We start from the raw sequence: 15,011 nt of genomic DNA, 5'->3' as shown, positions 1-15,011 counted from the left end.
CAAAGAGAAAAAGAAAAAGACCTGGGGGTTAGAAGCATTTAAATAACTGGGAAATAGCAACATTCTACAGAGACAGATGAAGTGACCTATACATTATTCACATAAGTATACACTTAAAGGTGACCACTTTTTGGAAGAACGGGGAATTGTGAGCACCAAGGCTTTATGAAGCATGTTTTAATCTTTTATTTGTAACAGAGAAGATATTTCAGGGTTTAACTGTGCCTCAGGTCATCATCATTAGAACTGTAGTTGTGTTTTAGACACTTCTTAGTGCCTCTTACTAGAATTTTGATGGCAAAGTGAGCTAACCTTCACTGCATAATACTTAGTTTTTTATTACTCAGAAAAAGGATTACATAATTCAGACTTCCTAAATATATATGACACAATTGAAAGGGAATAAACCATCTTGTTCTTCTAAATTCACAGAAGGGGAAGCAGTCAAAATAAAACATACACAATGTGCTTAGAATAGTGCCTAACATATAGTGAACACTAGATACATGTTGATGGCTGGTATTATTTTATGATGGGAAATAAACCATGATTTTGTCATGTCCAGATCCCCCATATTGAAACTGTTTTGCATGTCAGAGGGAAGATATGAAAATGAGGAGCAGAGGGAGAGAATGCCCAGCTCAGGCTGAGGGATGACTGTGTATGGGAAATGAAAGGGGAGACGGAGGCGTCAGTGACAGGGCAGGAAGTGGGCAACTGTATTGGGAGGCAAGTCTGTAAAGGGAGCAAGTTTCATTGGGACACGTTGGGTTTGGTAGGACTTCTGCATGTAGCTCTCCAGTTGGAAATCTAGTTCAGGATTACTGTGGAAATCCTCTTCATATTCCTGACTTGTGAGAATGCTTGGGGGGTAGAGGAGGTGAAATGTGCATTTCGCAGAGGAAAGAACCAAAGATTAACTCTTGGGGGCACAGATTTATTGAAAGAGCCTAACAAAAATCGGGACTCCCTGTAGGAGACTGAAAATAGCTAAGAGGAGAACTGAGTGCACTGTGAAATAGCCAATATAAAAAGAGGGGCTTCACATTGTAAAATTTTGTAGAGATAGCATAATGACAGAGGAAAGGTCAAGGTAGTTGGCATTTAAAATGTGACTTGTGGGTAAGAAAAAGATATAACTGGCAAATTTTAAGATAGAAATTTCAGTGCAGTAGTAGCTGAATGACAGGATAAGTGCTTAAGGGAAGAAATTATATTGGGAACAAGTGGACTTACCATGTTATTTATGTATCAGCAAAGGCAGGGAAAAGAATAAATTGGGGAGAGAAATTTTCTACTTAAATCCAAGGGGCACTTTTTGCCCCATTTTGAACTCTCTGAAGCATCTGACAGCTTTTCACTTCCTCTTTTGAACGTCCTTTGCTTTTGTTCCCATGATGCCACCCTACTCCCATCTCCATTTCTAGCCCCTTTTCCCAGTTGTCTTTGGAGGATTTTGGATTTGGGCTCTGTTGACTCTGCAGATGGTTTCTCACCCTTTCTCACACTCCCGTATTTTCCCTGGATAATCTTACGTGCAACTGTGACCTCGCCTGGCCTGCCCACACTGCCAATGCCCAAGTCAGTATCTGAGTTGCACACCCCCACATCCAGTGGCCTATTGGATATGTCCTCTTAGGCACCCAGTCAACTGTCCACCAATGATGACACAACAATTAGTTACCAAAACCAACAACCTGGAGATCATTCTGCATTTTTCTCCCTTTCTTATCCCTAACATTCAATAAATTAGTAAGTTCTATAATATCACCAAAATGTATTTTTTTGTTCATCATAATTCTCTGTCTCTACCACTATTGCTTCACAGCAAGCATTCAATCTCCCTAGATCATGGGCTTTCCTGCTTTCTGGGCTACTGGCCTCTTACTGTGCATTATTCTAATTCCTCTGCGATGATGTCTCCAGAGTGAGCTTTCTCACATAAACCTCAGATAGCACCAGTGCTTCAGTGCTTCATTATAACCTTAAACTCTGAACTCCATAGCATTCATTCTCACCAACTCCCTGGGACCTTTTTCCATTGATGGCAGACTACTTATAGTTGCTTGGCCATACCATGCTCGCCTGAGCCTCTGTATCGTTTCACTTCTTCATTTCACTTCTCCAGGTTATCTACTTGATTAACTTTTATTTATCTTGAACATCTCAGCTGTTTCCTAGGTGAAGTCCCTTTTGTCTCCAGGTACATAAACCTAAGTGCCCCTGGTCCCACTATACTTGCACTCACTGCTGTTATCATCTGTCTCCAACACCATCCTGTACGCTGCTTCAAGGCAGATTCCTGTCTTTTCATCTTTGTGTTGCCAGTGCCTAAAATAGTGTCTGGAACACTGTGGGTGACTAATAGATGTTTGCTGAGAAGGGAACAAGGTTCTAGAGAAAACAGCATATAATGGGATCTACTCAGGTGGAGGAGTTATCCTTGGAAAGAAATGAAAACTGTCTTTATCTTGATCTGAGCAGCCGTGAAAAGATGCTTGACATTGATTAAGAAACTCAGAGTGGAAGGAAATAAAATAGAGGGAATACATGGATGGCCAGAGCAGGTTCATGTATGGAAAGTGAGGGTCTTTGGGATGGGTCTGGGAACTTGAAAGGCATGGGGAAAGATTCAAAATAGCTGTTATGATAAATGGGATAGGAATCAACTAGGAATGAATGCAAAGTTTGACAGTGTTGAGTACCCTGCTGGGTGGGATCACATCTGGCAGAGAATAAATTAATTCATTTCATTTAGGCAATGCCAGTATAGTCTTGAGCATCCATAATTGAGGGCCAAGAAGCCCTAACCTATTTGATTGATAATTGAACTTTATATTTAAATTGTCCAGATTGGTTGTTCAACTAGTCCAAAAAGAGTGTCTACTAACCATTTTATATCCCAGCATGGGATATGGTGCCTTTGTTGGTGTAGTAGTTGAAAATTTCATAACCCTTCCATTCGTGTCTCTCTTTTCTTTCTGAAATGCTTAGTTCTCTTGGTGTTTTTGCTGTCATGGGCCTTTGATAAGTAGAGTTATGTGTGGGAAAGCTTATCTAAGCTACAAATAAGTAGGGTTTTATTTTTGCAAGTCAGAAACTCCCACTGTCACCTTCATCATCTTTCATTGCAATCCCTCTGGTCTATGAGAAAATGGGACATTGAAATTTGTCCAAAAATATTACCAAGAATCCTTCTTTCCTGGATAATGAAAATACATCTTCTTGAATTAATATATCAAATTATTAATTGAATTATTTTTTTCTTCATTACATATTTTCTTGTAATAAGCTAATACATGATTTACTTTGCATTTTTAATGAGAAGTGATACTATTTCTTGCCATCTAAATACCAAGTCCATTATGACTTTAAATGGCAGGCAACAGAAGATAAGGCCATGTTTCTCAAGGTGTGGCCTTGAGTCACTTTCATGAGAATCCCTTGGAATGCTTCATAGGAATGCAGGTTCCTAGGCCCCGGACCATCCAAACTAGAAGCAATGGGGACCAAGCCAGAAATGTTTATTATTAATAGGGCTCCAAGAGTTTTTTATTACACTAAAATCTGAGAACCAATGTGGTAGTGGTGAAGAGTTTCAGATTTGAAATCAAACTAAACTGGTTCAAGTTCTGTATCTACCCTCTACTAGCTGCAAAACATTTTCAGAGAAGCCTTTTAACCTACGTAAACCTCTTTCCTCACTGATGAGGAGGTAAAATTGTCCCTACTCTCTGAAAGGTGTTTTAAAGATAAAATGCAATAGTGCAGGCCAAATCATAGCACAAAACCTGCTACCAACTTTGATAAAAGGTGTTATTTTTGATAAATTATGGTTAGAATATTTATAGATCATAATAAAAAGTTTTAGTTTGGCCGTAAAATGAAATATTGCCAAGGAATTTCTAAACATTTTCTGAGAAGTATATGTACTAGTTATTTGTCCAGAGTTTGTCTCTTTACGTCCCCAAAATGCTGCTGACTGTGAGTAGTTTTGTTTCCTGAGATTTGACGCAGCATGAATGCCCATGTAAAATATAAACCCCACACCTTTTACATCAATTAGGAAAGTTACAGGCAATTTCTACTTGGGAAATGATCACTCATTTGAGGAATTCTCTTATGAAAACTCTTCTAATCAATTTTTTTGGACCCATGGTGAAGGACTCTGACAAACTGCTTTGCATTTAGAGTAAATTATATTCTGTCAGACAAATATACGCCTGTCTCACATAGGTGTCCTCTCTTCCTTCTCTGTAATAATAGGCAAATTGTGACCATATGTTCTATGCATTCTCTTGCCCATAACTCCACTGGCACTAATGGTATTTATGTGCCCCAGAGCTACATACGCGCTTTAGGTAAATGCATTTACTCAGTAAAGAACATGCATTTCTGAAAACTGTGATAATAGACTGCCAACAGCAAACTAAACAGTGCTTATGTGCTCTGTCTCATGTTTTCATTAAGTTGAGGCTTTCTCCTGAAGGCCTAAACTCTCAGGGGAATAATTCATATTCAAATGACTTACACTGCAAAACAAAGATGAACAAATATGACTCTATCAAGATTACAAATATAATAGCCAGTGTTAGGCATCACATAGGTAGTTTAAAATCAGGTCTTGCATATAGATTCTGATGATGTAAATAAATGATATTTTCTTTCTGTTCCTCAGTCACGCTTCCAGCATAGTTGATGTAGGCTTTTCCTGAACAATTGCTTTCACTTAAGTGAAGAATGCTTTTAACTGCAAGGAACAGAATCCCTGGCCAATAGTGACTTAAACAATAAAGGCATTTAATTATTTTGCAAACTCTACAGCCTGGAGGTGGCGGTAGCGGGTCTAGCGAGCACCTACCAAAGTCTGGACATTCATAGTTATCTTTCCAGTCCTCTTGGCTTTTCCCTCATGGTCACTAGATGGCTGGGCAGCACCAAGGTTCCCAGCAAGGAAAAAAGGGGCAAGGGCAAAATTCTTTTTGTCTTCTTGAGGCTGGTTTTCCAGGAAGGGCAGTGCCTGAGCAGACTTCTTATTCTGATTAACCAGACCTGTACCACATACTCACCCCTGAACCCATCGCGGTTGAAGGAGAATGGAGTCATCATGAGCATATTAGATCGATCATAATTCATTCTCTCAAGGTGAACTAGGGGCTTGTCTTCTGCAGAATCAAGGGAATGCTGCCTAATGCTGGTTCTGTTAGCAGCTTAAAAAGCAATCTGTTGAGCAGACAGCAAGCAAATGCTTTAGCCCCTAAAAGAGCTAGTCTAACAAAATTGTCCATTTTTAAAATGGGATAGTAGGAATATACTGGGTAGGCAAAAGTAGGTTTACTGTTGTTCATATGGAAAAAGACATGCCGGTTATGATTATTACAATAGCCTTATTAACTGTGTTTTTGCCCACCCCTGTGTGCCTGACTGATCTGAGGTTAGGGAAGATGAATTATAAACCTTGTACATGAAAACATGCTATTTCCTAGTTCAGTTTTCCAATCCAGTGCAGTCTGCTGTACTCCACTAGACTTCAATGAGTTTGCCTTTTTTCAGTAACATCTTAAATGTCAGGTAACTGATGTATTCCAGTAGACAAAAATATTCCAGTATTCTGCCCTTCCCCCTCCCCCCCCCCCATAGTCAGTAGTAAAAAAAAAAAAAAAATCAACAAAAAAAACACACAATTTTTTTTTTTTTTACTTGGGCCTGCAAGCCGCTTGCTGCAGGCTACATTTTGTCAAATAAGTGACTCATGTATCTTGACACAGGTACATATCAGCTGACATTATATTCTAGCATCTTTAAAAAAGTGGCCAGGAAACACTAATTCATGTTATCAAGGCAAAGTGCATTAGTTATACTAAGACTTGGGGAGCATTTCTTGCAAAATAAAACATTATCATTCATTCAAAAAAAAAACCACATAGAGCCTTGGTGCTAACATACATCATTTTTCTATCTTTCCCCTCTCACTTATTAAGTTGTGATTCTGCATGTACACAGCACCTTGATTTGTTTAAATTGCATGGATTCTAGGCTGTTTTGTAAATTTCAAGTCTGCATTATGCACGTTTTAATGAAGAATGAACTATGATTTCTGGGGAGAGCTCAGCCTTGTCGCACTTCCAGATGTGCACCTGGTCCTTTATTATGTCTCCCACAAAAAGCTGGTGGGTAGCTTTCTGATGGCACCTTGTTAATGAATCAAGATACAATAAGGTGTATATTGGAAAAAAAGGAGTCGAATCGTAATTATGATTATGTGACAAAATAGCTTAAAAGTGGAAAATAAACCAGAAGCCTAGCTGCTGAAATGTGAACATTGTGTTTCTCTTTAATTTGCTGCTGTCTTGGAACCTGGCTGCTTATGCAACGCTTTCACCTTCTGTTGCTTGTCTAAGTGCCAGCTTCTTTCCCAAAGGTGTTCAGTGACTAATGCTTTGGTTACATGCCAGGATATTTTATAAATGTCTGTTTCTAGGCAGCTCTTGTACAAGTCTTAATTAAACTTTAATGTCAGGCTGAAGTTTACTTTTAGAACCTCCTAGGCTGCTTTGCTTGTAGCATGATTAGAGAACAGCGGGGGGAACGTATGGCAGCCGTGCTCCTGCGCATTTCTTCTCCGTCGCCTAACACGGTGCCACCACGCAGGTGCGCACTTACGTGACACGGAGGTTTACAACACAGGGATGAGTAAATCGCAGCCATCCCCTAAAACACACGATCACCGAGCCACATTTTTCCATCCTGAAACGATAGCCGTGTTTTAGAAGGACTGCCTTGTTAGTTATTGCATATCCTTCCTGAAACATCCAGCTCCTCAAGCCCAGGGATCAGGAGCTAGAGGCTACATATGGGCACGTTCTTCATTCTTGTCTCCTTGATGTCTCAAGTACCAGCCAAGGGAGCTGTGAGGACTGGGCGATCATTTTCTCTGTTTCCCAAGCTGTTTGAAATGAGCCTCTGTTGTTGTCAGAATAATGCAGAGTAGATTTTAAATATAGTAATATTATTTTGTATGCTTATTTTGAAACTAATGATACTTACTTATCCATCAGATTGCTCTATGGCAGAAGCTGGCAAACTTTTTCCATACAGGGCCAGATAGTAAATGTTTTAGGCTTTGTGGGGCAGAGATCTCTCTCAACTATTCAATTCTGCTGGCATCTGTGGGGTAAAAGCAGCCACAGAGGAATGAGCATGGCTGCCTTCCATTAAGCCTCTATTTACAAAACCAGGCCGAGGTCTGAACTGGGCCTTCAGGCAGCAGTTTTAGAACCTCTAGACTATAGCATGCTTGTTTTTTATATGACAATTCTGTAATAGATCTTTATTTTTGGTTATTTAAATATGGTTCCTTATGGTATATATTGTTATTTAAATACAGTTTGTTAGTATAATTTAAGCTGGTTGCTAAAATAAGCCAAGATTTAGCAATTTTAAAGAATTAATTCTGGGTTAAAAAGCCATAAGGATCTATCTGCTCATAGACAGACATGTTCACCAAAAGACAATAATAGAGCCAAACTGGAAATTCCAGTGATAGTTGAGCTGATAAATACAATGTGAGTGGATAAATAAAATGTGTATTTACAAAATGGACTATGTACACCAATGAGAATGAGCAATTTACAAGTACATGCGCCAATTAAGGGTATAATTCATGCTAACTAAGGTTCAATTGTGAAATGTTCAGACCTTTTTTTTAAATTTTATTTTCCAATTACAGCTGACATTGATATTATTTTATATTCATTTCAGGTGTACAGCATAGTGGTTATACAATCATAATTTACAAAGTGATCCCCCTAATATTTCATTAAAAAGAATTAAATCAGACCTTTTTGTATTTAAAAGTAATTTTTTAAAAATGTTTGTTCATTCAACCTAAATCAACAGAATAGTAGAAAAGCAAAAAGCAACATGCCTTTGCTACTCTCAGACAAAAATGATTCCCTGCCCTGGGTTCCCAGAGCCCTTCATCCATAACTCTTTCCCATGTATTTATAATATTTGTTTGCATTTGTGTATAGAGCTTTACTCTCTAAGCTCTACAAAGGTGGGATTTAGAAAAAAAAACTTTGTGTCAGAGAGTCATGATCATAGTACCCGATTTATTATACAGGATCTGTCAATCATACTCAATCTGTAATTCATGAATCTTCCTTCAAGTAATGCTTAAAAACATAAAATTTTAAACTTGCTCTTAAATTCTGTCCTTAAAATACTCATTGTCTTAAATTAATTCACAAATAAACATTAAATGCCTACTATGTGTAATAGTAAACTATTTCAGGAAATTGTTTACTCAAACACTAATCTTCTAGTGGATGTTGAATAGAATGGTATGATGTAAACATCATTAAAGAAACTTTCTAAACTCTAAAGTGAATGTTTTGTTTACCTTTCATATAGTTAGGATTATTCTCATCTGATATTTTGCTTTGGGTCACATCCTTCTCTGGTTAAACTACTTATCCTAAATTCTTGAATAGCCATGAACATCTAACTTGGGGGAAAGCTTATAGAATTATGCTGTAACAGAAGTTTTCTTTAGCATTCAGCTCTTCTAATTCTCTTATTGGTAAAGAGAAAGGGCTGTGTAGACAGAGGTTTGCATTTGCTTTGAGACTTTAAAACATTCTAGCTGTGAGAGACCTTGAATAAATTCCTGAAACCTCAGGTGCCTCATATATAAATGTGTTGTTCTGAGGATTCCATGGAATGTGCATGACCCAAATAGCCACTGAATAGTAGTTACTATTACAGATGAGATGACTGAGGCTTAAAAATGTTAAATAAGTGCACACATACCCCAGAAGAACTGGGGCCAGAGCCAGAACTTGATCTCACTCGTGTATCTCGATTTGCAGCCATATTTTCTTTCCAGTTCACAGCACGGTGGAGCACTTCTGGAATTCTATTAATTTGGTCTCGTTATTAATAGAGGTGATCGGCCTATCCTATGAGATGAACTGTACTCGAATAGATTTTAGTTGGAGTCACTTGCTGGGAATAGCAGTCCTTTCTTATGCTGTGTTCACTTCCACCAAAACACCTTCTATTTTGGTGGAAATACTCTCCCTGTTCTCCATTTCTTTCAGTTCTCCCCATTTCCCCCTCTGGTTTGGGAAGCAGCTAATTCAATGTCGATTCAAGAGTAAGGAAAGGAAAAAATACTTTGCTTTTAGAAATGTATTGCAAAATAATGAGAGAAATGTTAAAATTATAGAAGCAAGATATTAAGCAGAAAAGAAGTATAACAGAAATATAACTAATGAAAAAACTGTCCTCAGGTAATAGCTGACCAAAGTTATTTGAACTATGGGAAACTGAGTCCTTTTAAAAGTAAATTTGCATCTACTTGCATGTGGTCACTTCCCTCTGGTTGTTTTTTCAAATTCGTATTTTATGTTAGGGATAAGTAAATGAAGAGATGGGATTTTTATTTCCCAAAATAAGAACTAAATCGTATTACTTAACTTTTAGGCCACACGAAAATAAAACCTATCTCCCTATTGGAAGTATGAAGACAGTAATGCTGAATGTGTCCTTGTTTAATGCTGGAGATGATGCATATGACACAACTCTCCATATCAAACTACCCACTGGCCTTTACTTCATTAATATTTTAGATCTGGTAAGTATTGAAAACCACAATAGCATAATACTACATGATGTTTTACTTAATTTTTAAAAAAATGTAAATGGTATCATTCACTTCATCAATTCGAGGTCTAAATATCTGGAGTTTCGTTAGACTCAGCACTCAGGCTTCCCAGTAATTTTAAGACTTTCTTCATGCCCCTGATCAAAATGACAAGTTCCTTGGGACCTGACTGAGATCAAAAGAGTCAGCTTCCTATTTCCAAAAAACAACTGTCCAGTTATCCAAGCGAGCTGGTTGGGTGCCTTTGTTTTCTCACTGGTACATCTCTCTGGTGCTTGACATTGCTGCTCCTCTTGGTTAGGTCCCTGCCCCAGCAATATTGGTCCTCCCTGCTGGACTCCCAGAGTGATCGCTCTGAACTTGAAGTTCATACACCCAGTCTTGCTCCCAAAGGACCTCCAACATGGTACAAATCCAAAATTCTGGTGTCAACCAGATTGTAGGCATGTTTCTCCTTCCCTGGAGGGGTATGAAGCACCTGGAGACCTTTTCTTACCTCTGTGCCTCAGTAGTGAGCACTTAAATCCACCAGTGAGGGTTGAATTTCAAAGACAAAAGCCTCACTTGCTGTCTCCTTTGGTGCTTCTCTACTCCTTAGCAAATTTCCCCAGATCTCATCCAGAGACCATTTCCTCATATTAAGGCCATTTAGAGAGGCTTTGACCTCTCACTAATATCTATTACCCCCTCTCTCTAGAGCATTAAGAGCCAGTTGCACTAGTAAGAGGGAAAACACAAATATTCAGGGAAATCCTATCTATACAAATACATATAGAGCTGTGTATCTCCCTGAAATATTTGAATACATATGTATGTGTGTGTATAGATACTAGTATGATTCCAGTTATTGCAATGATATACCTTAAACACATTCTCACATCCCACTCAGAAGAGGGATGTGAAACACAGACCTTACGAGTTCCTTGCCTCATGCTTTTGCAAGGAACTGGACCTTGAGTTAAACAGGGGATACACAAACATGGAGGAAAGCCACAAGTCCACGAATTATTCTGTGGAAAATTTACATGAATATTAGAATAAACCTATACACATATATATATATATATATATATATATCATTTGTTTATATTTCTGTTTATTCCCAAAATAGCTGTCTAGGAAAGTGAATTCTTCGATGTTTTTTTCAAAACCCATCCTTATACATGGGTTACAAACTTCCTGTTCCCTTTTCTACCTAAACCAATTGATTTTATTTTTCTAATTTTTTTTAGGAAGAGAAGCAGATAAATTGTGAAGTATCAGACATATCTGGCGTAGTAAAAATTGACTGCAATGTTGGTTATATATATGTAGCTCATCTCTCAAGGGTAAGCATTTAGCATTTATAATTTTTGTTTACTAGCATGGATATAAAATTTTTCAATTTTTCTTATGTTTATGCTGCATACAAATATATAACATTATTATTATTATTTGAATAGGGTAAATAGCTAAGTGATAAAAACAAAACCAGCTGGGCTTGTGACCTTTGAGACTGTGTTTATATTCTTGGTAATGTTCACTGTAAAAAGGGGGGCACACATTTATGTCAAGACGGGCATGTGAATGTGTCGATCAGAATTTCGTTCCCTGTCTCACTCCCCCCAACACTCCCCCCCCCCCGGTGGTCCTATCTGCCAGGCATGTTACCTCTGTTATACAAGAAGGTGTCTCTGGCAAGAGTCCTCCCTCAAGTTGTAAAAGCACCTCTGATTCTGTCAGTCTAGACCTGCCTGTCTTTCCATTCAGAGGAGGCTTTGTCTCTGGATGTCACTTGTGGAAATGCTGGCATTTTAAAAATCGCCATAAACCCAACAGCTTCCCAGTAACTCACTGCCAGAGTCAGGGATACCCTGTTTCTAGAACATAGTTTCAAATCTGCATTCCACAGGGTATAAACTATTAAGAAAAATTAAAATTCAGATGGTAAAACGTGTCCTTTAGACTATTTCTGTAAATGAGCTTTCCTTGTCTGTGTTGGCAGGTAGACCTCAGCATTCTCCTGGATGTGAGCGAGCTCAGCAGAGCAGAGGAGGACCTCAACATCACCGTGCACGCCTCCTGGTATATTTCATAGTGAAAAACATAATTATGCTGAAGGAAACAGACCCCTGGCTTTTTTCAGAGGGGACCTTAGGGGAACCATGGAGTTGTGTCCCATTGTCTGCAGGGGAAAATTTCTCTTACATGACCTAGGAAACTAACAAACCTTTAACCAACACAGAAGAAAATAACTGTAAATAATGAGAGCAAATTTCTGCCACCCGTCATAAAACTTTCTTACCATCACATCCACTTTTAGCCCCACTCCCCTAAAAGCATTCTTTCAATCAACCTCTAAATTCATCAGGTATACATGGTATAGAATTAGTTCTCTCTGAAGATGATTTTTGTGCCGGATGGATTCTAACACGTTTTCTGTTTGCTTCTGTAGCGAAAACGAAGGGGAGATGGACCATCTGCAGCGTAACAAAGTGACTGTAGCAATACCTCTGAAGTACGAAGTCATGCTGGCTGTGTACGGGTAAGTAGCTATCGAGGCCTCCTCTGAAGCCGAGAGCTGATTTTAAATTCCATTGCTGCATACTTACTAGTCAAAACCATATTTAAAAAAACCTTTTTTTACGATTCTGTGCCATTTCTTTCCCTTAACAATTACCTTGGCACTGTAGTCCCTTGCCCAGCTGTTCATTATTTTATTCCAGCCTGTAATTGTCACACTGAGACCACATCAAACCAGTGCCCAGCTGGAGGAATTTCCTACTGGGAGAGCCTCTAGCAGGCCATGTCCAGCCTTCCGGTTGTACACAGCCCAGGCCAGGACCTGGGCGTTGGGCAGTGCACAGTTTGCTTGATCATACTCAAAGGCATGGCAAGTGTGAAGTTTAAAGAATTACTAGCTTCACCAAATCACTACTCTTTAGAACCTGTGCCTACCTATGTGGCAAGTGGCTGCACCGTGTCCCTTTTCCGCTCTTTGTAACTATGAATCACAGTTCCTCACCCACAGCCCCAGAGCCAATATTCACTGATTGCTCATCATTTTAGTAATTGTTTACATGGCTCCAACTCTGATTCAAGGAGGACCTGTATGGAGAAAGAATGAAAAGAATTAAGAAAACCTTTAACGGTTTTTTGGGAAATTATTTAGGCTATTGATCTTTGTTTAAAAACACATTTTTAAAGCAATTGAAGATACATACGGAATAGACAAATGAGCTTTCCTTGTTGCTCTAAATATAAACCATCCCCAATCATTTTTAACCACCCATAAAGATGGCATATAATTATATAAAAATAAAACATCAGTGTCTGAAACTGATGAAATAGAGTATCAAGCTTGTGAGATATAAAAATCAAGGGGTAAAGGCAGCCATTCAACAGAGATGAAGACCTAGAAAGTCGGTGGGAAGCAAAGAAAAGCAGTTGCGTGTTTCCTGGTTTTGAATGTTGTCTCTCCCGCCCTCCCTGATTTTCCTGTAATGAGTTCCCTCCCTTTTTTTTCCATTACCCACATCTTACTATTTTGAGCAAGGACTGTTCTGCAACTATTAAGCTGCCTAGTCTGCATTTGAACATTTCTAATTTCTTTCCTGGGTAATGGGTCCCTAATTTGCATTACCTCACATCAGCTGCCAAATATGAGCATCTTGTTGAGTCAGGATTTCCCTAGAAAAGTATTTTCTTACATACCATACATATGTATAAATCACAGGTCAAAAAAGGGTAACAACTTAGTATTCTAACAAAAATTTCACCATACTTACTGGTGTTTGAATTGTCCCAGATTTGGGGTTCATTACAAATAGTCAGCAGGAATTAGGGGAGGGGAGAAAATAAAGATAGGTGAGAGAGACTGAGGCATAGGAGGGTATTGAAGTCCTAAGGAAAGCCAAGAAGTTATCTCCTATTTGCCAGATTTACATAAGTCAGTAGAATGAGCCAGGCAGTGCTGGGAAGGCAAGCAAAGGAAATATAAATTGTCACCCAAGTCAGAGCACATGGTTTTCTAATTTCATTACATTTTTACTAAAATTATTATCTTACCAAGAAACCAAAAGTATTTGATTGTGCTTAAGGAGGCATCTATTGTTTGAATTATAGCATTTTTAAGAGATATGCTATCATGCAGACTGTAGAGACACACTGTTTATAACACCTCATCAAAAAAGACAGCTAACCAAGTTCAAGTAGACTGTACAAATCTCGAGTGGGGCCATGTGTTTTAGGAATATTAGCATCCTTGCACCCAGCACAACCTGGCACCTAGTACACGCCCATATACACTTTGTAAATAAATGAGTGAGATTGTAATGCTGAAAAAAGATAAAATTAAATTTGAATTTGTTTCTATCAGGTTTGTAACCCCAAGTTCATTTGTGTATGGCTCAAAGGAGGACGAGCCTGAAAAGTGCATGGCAGAGAAAATGAACATCACTTTCCACGTAAGAAAAGTTGCTTGTGTTGATGTTTGTAACAGACTGAAAGTGTTACTGACGCATCGCGATGTCCCCCAGCCTTGGGCCCCGCACAGCTTGCCGAGGGAAGGAGCTGCCACATGGTACCCCCGCCCTTTCCTCTCGGGCTGCTGCTCCTTTCCTCCCACTGTCCTTGTCCCTGCTACTCAGGCCCACGTCTCCTTACACTACAGGTGGGAATGAGCAAGAAGGAACAGAGGTAATGCCCGAAACGAGCGAAATTACGGGAGGAAGAGAGTCTGCTAGAGATGCCTACAGAAGACAGGATAGGCCAAGGGGAGGCATGTCTAGGTGCAAATCAGTGAGCTCTCTTCTTGGTTGAAGCTTTATAAAAGCCCTAAAACAACCAAGTCGAGTCAGCTCTTACCTTCCGTATCTCCATTTAAGGTCTACTTTGTCAGCCTTTCAGGCCATAGGTATATGACCTGTAACAAGTGGTGCAACATGTATTCAATAATCTTTTTAAAAAGTAAATAGTAGTGTCATTATCCAGAAATATTAATATACTTATATAAAGACAAATTTTAAAAGTTTTATTTACTATCAACAGATTTTTGGCTCATCGTGAATGCTGATTAGTAAATAATTAGAGATAATGTCCACACAAAAAATTTTTGAACCAAAAGCACTGCCCAAATATTCTTAGAGCTGTATAACAATATGTGGAATGAGTGTCAGGATTTAGGTGCATTATGGTATTTTATAAGGCAATGCTTTTCAAAATGCATATCAGAATCACTTTGGGTGCTTATCCAAAATGCAAATTCCTAGGCTCTACCCCAGATCTGTGGGAGAATGACCTTGAAATTCTATTGTCTGTATATTCAAGATTTTGTTACATTAGTATACAGTCGTATTGAGAA

At 38.7% G+C, this 15,011-nt stretch overlaps 1 protein-coding gene across 1 annotated transcript in view; it reads left to right on the top strand.

Annotated features, from left to right (window-relative positions):
• ITGA4 (integrin subunit alpha 4) overlaps positions 1 to 15,011 on the top strand; it is a 65,289-nt gene that overhangs the window by 40,488 nt on the left and 9,790 nt on the right. Inside the window, exons 18-22 of the mRNA XM_081142129.1 lie at positions 9,490 to 9,640; positions 10,903 to 10,998; positions 11,655 to 11,734; positions 12,105 to 12,194; positions 14,028 to 14,115. Coding sequence (XP_080998255.1) covers positions 9,490 to 9,640; positions 10,903 to 10,998; positions 11,655 to 11,734; positions 12,105 to 12,194; positions 14,028 to 14,115 — 505 coding nt within the window. The remainder of the gene's footprint in view (positions 1 to 9,489; positions 9,641 to 10,902; positions 10,999 to 11,654; positions 11,735 to 12,104; positions 12,195 to 14,027; positions 14,116 to 15,011) is intronic.

The sequence above is a fragment of the Miniopterus schreibersii genome (assembly GCF_964146895.1).
Source record: "Miniopterus schreibersii genome assembly, chromosome: 7".
NCBI lineage: Eukaryota > Metazoa > Chordata > Mammalia > Chiroptera > Miniopteridae > Miniopterus > Miniopterus schreibersii.
This window is presented reverse-complemented; position numbering and strand designations above follow the sequence as displayed.